This window comes from Saccoglossus kowalevskii, chromosome 19, assembly GCF_978046115.1.
Source record: "Saccoglossus kowalevskii chromosome 19, keSacKowa6.1, whole genome shotgun sequence".
Lineage (NCBI taxonomy): Eukaryota > Metazoa > Hemichordata > Enteropneusta > Harrimaniidae > Saccoglossus > Saccoglossus kowalevskii.
The window spans coordinates 15,877,979-15,884,175 of record NC_140659.1 but is presented as its reverse complement, the minus strand read 5'-3'; the positions used below and the strand labels follow the sequence as shown (position 1 = coordinate 15,884,175).

Below are 6,197 nucleotides of genomic sequence, written 5' to 3'. Positions count from 1 at the left end.
TCCTGTGACACTTGTCCCATGATTTGCCAGTGCAGCCCCGTGAATACATGGGCGAAAATGTTTCCACCACCACCCTACGAACTCAAGATATTATACTCCAGCATCCATACTTTGAATAATTTGCACGCCGCACAGTGCAGTACTGGAAACAGCATTTATTAGACAGTTAGAAAAAAAAAAAAAAAATGCCTGTCTCGATCAATCGCACATCCATAATGTTTGTATGTTGATATGCTTGTAAATAACATTAACGTAAAAGTCGAAACAACCTAGACTAGAAGTCCAGCCAGCTATGGCTCCCTAAGTTGCTTATATGTAATCAGATACTATTTCGTCATCATGCTTTGTTACCTTACCTGTTTATACCTCATGAGGGCGTTTTTTTATGGCAAGATGGCGCAAACGGAAGTCCTTCGCAGGTTTATGGTTTCTCATATTTAAATCTGAAGATAATCATTTTTTTTATTTTTTTTTTCAAATTTATAATCAATATACATAACTTGATAAATACAAACATCAAAATATGCTCTATTTAGTTCCCCTTTAATATATAATTACCTATTCAAATTGCTATACGCCATATGTTTGGTATAAGCCGACATATTGCTTGCATGAACATATGAATAGGAAAATCATACTGCTGTCAAAGTTAATGATTAGAGATTAATAATCGCCTTGAATAACTGTGATATATTGGATATTATATATACAATGCAGGATGTTATAAGTAAATGTCAAAGGTCAAATCTCACTTAATGCACTGTGAGATGGTATACTATGTCATCTGGTTAGACAACTTGTGGTTGTGTACATTTTTCTTGTGTGTATGTATGATATAACGCTCGTAGATGTCACGATCTACGAACAACATGTAATATCATCTATGTACGTAATCACCATAACAACTGTGTTTCGTTTTACCCGCTGTTCATGGAGATTTTCATTAATTGAATGTGTCTGGCACGCAGAAAATGTGTTTGATTTAATTATCTGCATTGCTATAATTGAACTAGTCTTTTCAACAATTTGTCACGCTGACCGAGACGATTAACTGCTTCACTTCCAGGGCTGCTGAATATATTAACATCTAATATTAGCGTTCAAGCGACCTACGTGCATTCTTTGTCCAGACCGATACGAGTGATACCATATATAACACTGTACCGGAACATATAAAGTACCATCCTCCGTCTAGTTAGCGACGGTTTTGCTGCAGGTGATATTTCTTAACGTTATTGATTAGATTACTGCTGTCAAAAGGTAAGCGGATGTGTTGCCGAAATTAGGTTATAATTCTGTTAGTGAGAATACTTAAAAATATGGCGACCACTGAAACATTTACTGCTGAAGCAATAGATAATGTATCCGATGCAATGTCGAATAACATCACAAATACTCCATCATCGCCGTGGAATTCATCTTTGACTACAACTGTTGTGTTGTCTATACTATATGGCGTCGTCTCCTTGATGTCAGTTCTCGGGAATTCACTTGTCATATTCGTCGTGGTGCGAAACAAGAAAATGAGAACGATCACAAATGCATTATTGGTTAACCTAGCTATCAGCGACATTATTCAAGGACTGTTCGCTACGCCATTCCAATTCGCTCCTGCGATTCTGTACAGATGGCCGTTTGGTGATTTTATGTGTCCCTTTGTACCGTTCGTAAAAACACTTTCTATATTAGTAAGCATTGGTACACTGACTGTTATATCCGTAGATAGATATTTTGCTGTATGTCATCCGTTAAAAAAAAGATTATCACCATTTTCGTCAGGTGTTACGGTGTCAATAATATGGATAAATGGAATATGTTCTTCGATACCGCTTGTTTGGAATTTACATACGTATACATACAGCTTCCCAGACGGAAACTCTCTGGTGTTTTGCATTCCGACATGGGAAAGCGAACGAAGTCGAAGTATTTATCATATATACATTTTTGTCTTGTCTTACGCTGTACCATTAGTTATAATCACAATTGCGTATAGTTTGATTGCAATAAAAATGTACTTCAGCAAGACACCGGGAGAGAGTAGTGTCACGAGAGATCAAAATATTGCTAAGAATAAAAGGAAGGTGAGTACACATTTTAGTAAAATTAACAGGATTCAAAACAACTCCGTCCAAATTAAAAAAAAAAACTAATGTCGTAATTAAATGATACACAAAAATACACTTTTTAAACCAAGAAAATCTCGCATGTATGATTTTATTATTATTTTATTTTTACGATAGCAAAAACACATAATATAATATAGGTGTTGTGTAAAATGTTGAATCTCAAAAATATGAAATTTAATTTGTCTCATTAACTAAGGCAACTCCCTCATTATGTTTAAACCTCTTATAGATTTATATGAAAATGCGAGCGGATGTAAAACTATCGTCCATGATCTGACTCCCACAATGTAATGCTATCTTCAAACACACATTCATTGATCCTGAATGTGGATGAACAATAAGCTCCACTCCAAGGTTGTTTCGCTAATTAAACTAAATATCGAGTTGCTGAAATATAGAATCTTACCTGTGGTACATAATCCCTATCAAGGTTATCATTTTAGGGGGGGCAAGGGTTATTTTCGTTCAACGTAATTGCAATATTTGTTTGTTCGTACAACGTAAATTGAAAAAATAAATTCCGTTATTCTGTAATCACAGGCTAGACGTACAACGTAATCAATCAAATATTTTTTTCGTACACTGTAAAAATGTGTCATTTTTCTCGGTACGTACAAGAATTTACATCCAAAATAAAAAAAGTCGTAAAGAATAATCCATGGAAATTACATTTTCGAAACTGTAAAACGACTAGATGACACAATTCACTGCAAAATTCATTTTTCACTGTAAACTGTAAAAACGTCTTTTTTTTCCTTGTAAATTGTAAAAAGCCCTTTTTATTTCCCGTAAAACAGTACCAGCTACCCCCTTGCCTCCCCTCTTTTAAGAATATAATATCCCTAATTCATATTGGACTTATTACTTATTAATACTCCAATATAAATCCTGATAATATAAATTGTGTTTTCGTTGAGTCTATGCACTGATTGAAAAGCTGAGAACATATTTTGACACACGGAAAAAATGAATGAAATTAAAATGAATTAACAAAACTAAGAAACCTAAAGGCAATGTGCATTATTAGAATAATAATTAGTACAATGATTATCAATAATATTATAATATACGAATATACTGAATTTGACTAATGAGTCACAGTGTATAATAATGATAGTTCAATGTCACCATCTTTAGATAGTCTATTCTCTACATTGCTCATATGAAAAGGTTACGTTGCCTTCTCCCATCACCTACTTCATCGTGGCTATTTCTAGAGAACGTCGATGTCTACTTATATTGTATGTCAAATCATGTTTGCCGTCAAAAAATTGGCGCGCTGCAAATATGAATGATAATAACGCTGACACTAAGGGGTACACATAAATCAAATACATCATATGTCCTGTTCTTCCATACGTAGGTTATTAAAATGGTAATGGTTTTAGTAATTCTATTTGCGTTCTGTTGGTTACCACTTCAAATGTACGATATTTTGAAGTTTACAACGCCAGACATCCTGAGGTTAGTAATTGCAAAATGATATGACTAACAAGCATTGAGATCTGAAAGCTAAGATTCAAAACACTGCACTGGGCGCGTCAATGGTATCACATTTATGGTGAGCAGAAATAAAACCTCAACGATATCGGGTACTCTGCAATAAAATATTAATCCACAACCGGATACAAAATGCTCATATCTAAACATTATGGTATATATGTGCCACCGACTGCACAATTTTTAACTCATTTTGAGGATTTGTTGTTGAAGCATTGTTTTATAATCATATTATGTCAAATGTGTGACTAGCTCTAATATAATATAATATAAATGTAAGAATTTGCTTCACTTCGTATATCATATTGGCCTCCCACAGCAAATATTACACAACAAATTGAATTGTGTTCAATTTAGTATTATAATTTCCCATCTGTTAGCTCAACACTTACCCAATTGGAAATATTCTTGGTCTGATTGCAAATTACCTCATAGGCATGAATGTATGCCGCGTATATTCCAGATCTTAATAAAGTGACGGTTGAAAAAAAAAAACAAAAAAAAAAACACACCTAGCATTAATTAAATGACGATGTAGTGTATTATATATTTACGATTCGAAAATTCAAAAGTGTTACATTTTATTTTTTAGTTACAAGTATATCAATATTATATGGTTCTGCTGTAACTGGTTAGCAATGAGCAACGCTGCGTGCAATCCATTCGTATATGGTTTACTCAACGTAAGTATACCTTGAAGGCATTGCAGTTGCAATCATGTATGCATCTGTGACTGCGGTTAAATAATATCCTTTCCCATAGATACCCATTCGCCCTAAAGAACGAACGGCTTGTTACTATCACGTAGCTAATATATTTAATGTTCAACAGGTAAAGTGAATATTCTAAAGAACATATGTCGAGCGTCTAATTTGACTAATGGTTTTGGCATTCAAAGTTTCAGTCTGTTTTAAGGTTATTTGTTCTTACACGTTGTCGTCCAAACATCCATGGTGAATATCTGACTCAGGGTAAAGTAATTTAAATCACCCTATTCACTGTATTTTTACTTTTTTACACTATACAGGACAACTTCAAACGAGAGTACAAGAAAGTGTTCAAGCTTGAAAAGAAAACCCCTAAAGTTGGCCCAACTCCTGTAGTTGATGTGATTGTGAGTGGCGGCGAACTGCACTAATCTACTGGTAATCAACAGGCAGATATATTTTACGGAAAAAATATTTTTTATATATTGAAGCCAATATATTTATAAGACAGTTCTATTGTTTAGCTATATATTCAGTCAGTGTGTTTTGCTATTTCCGTGAACGACCGTTGGACGGGTTTAAGTCGTAAAAACGATCAAGTTGCAAGTTGATGTGACTAACTAATAACTCTGCAGTGACTATTAGAGATAATAATTTAAGTTGATGATACTGCGCGATTTACAGCTGCGGCGAATAAAACACTTAATTCTGAGTTGATGCGAATGAGAGGCAACTACAACTCTTAGTAAATGTGTAAATATTATGTTGAAACGTCAGAAAATTAATTAGATGTTTCGTGTTTTACAGAATCTTCTGCATCTCATTGAATACTCAGTTATGGTTGTCACAGTCATCATATCTCGATATTCCGCGTTTAGGTTGTTTTCATGGAATTTTAGTTGTTGTATCTGAGGTTCTGTTATGCCTTCCATGAAATATATTACATATCAATTTACGTGTTGTAAATGTCGTCAAAGTTTTATATTGATATAAGGATAAGCGAACAACACATTGTGTATCTAATATAAGGATTGTTTCAAAAATATTATTGTATTTAAATGAAATATTGTCAAAGATTTCTGCTCAGACATGTACACAATTTATGTACGTTGCTTAATTCATAATATACAAACAACATTGTTCATAGAAACATATAATTAACATCGTTAAAAAACCATGGTATTTGTGTGTGATATTCTGATGGTATACGGTATGGCTAAATAGGCTAAATTGTTCCCATATTCTTAGTCAATGTTTTGTCACTCGCCTGCCTGTATGGACGAGACACTTGATATTTATCTGCATTGTGATATTACATCAAATAAATTTCAAAAAACACACGAATCCCCGAGAAATGCAATATAACGTTACTATTTAATATAAGTGTACAATATATTTACCCGACTAATTATATATTTACATATATGTAAATTATGTTTAGTCATTCGCGTCTACACCTGTTCTCTGCATTGGGAATGGGGATTTTGTGCAAACATATTTCCTATACAAAATAAAAATAACTCTGATATAACGCTGGTCAAATAATAGTAATATTTGATGTGGTAATCAAATGGGAATATAGTTGCTGTTAATTTGTCAATTTAAAAAGTCAAAATATGTTGATTATGTCTCAAATAATCACAAGAAAATATTGTGCTACATTTTTTCGTTTATGGCAGTAATTAACTGCATATGAAACGCATAACCCCTTTTAAAATAAGCTCATCTATCTTATTCCACCTCTGATATATACTAAACACACGAGTCGAACCTTGTTCCTGCTTCTTTTATGCCATAGGCGGAGGCGCTTCCAGTAGACGGTAGCCGCAAAACATGAAAAAATGGATACAGACATCCTAATTTA

General features: G+C 33.6%; 1 protein-coding gene across 1 annotated transcript; it reads left to right on the top strand.

The window, feature by feature from the left end:
* The first annotated feature begins 1,153 nt into the window (after positions 1-1,153).
* Positions 1,154-5,677, top strand: LOC100372153 (substance-P receptor-like). The gene is made up of 5 exons (XM_002731955.3): positions 1,154-2,081; positions 3,490-3,590; positions 4,219-4,309; positions 4,654-4,771; positions 5,141-5,677. Exons 1-4 carry the CDS (start codon positions 1,320-1,322, stop codon positions 4,762-4,764), a joined length of 1,065 nt encoding a protein of 354 aa, XP_002732001.2. The 5' UTR covers positions 1,154-1,319; the 3' UTR covers positions 4,765-4,771; positions 5,141-5,677.
* Positions 5,678-6,197: the final 520 nt, after the last annotated feature.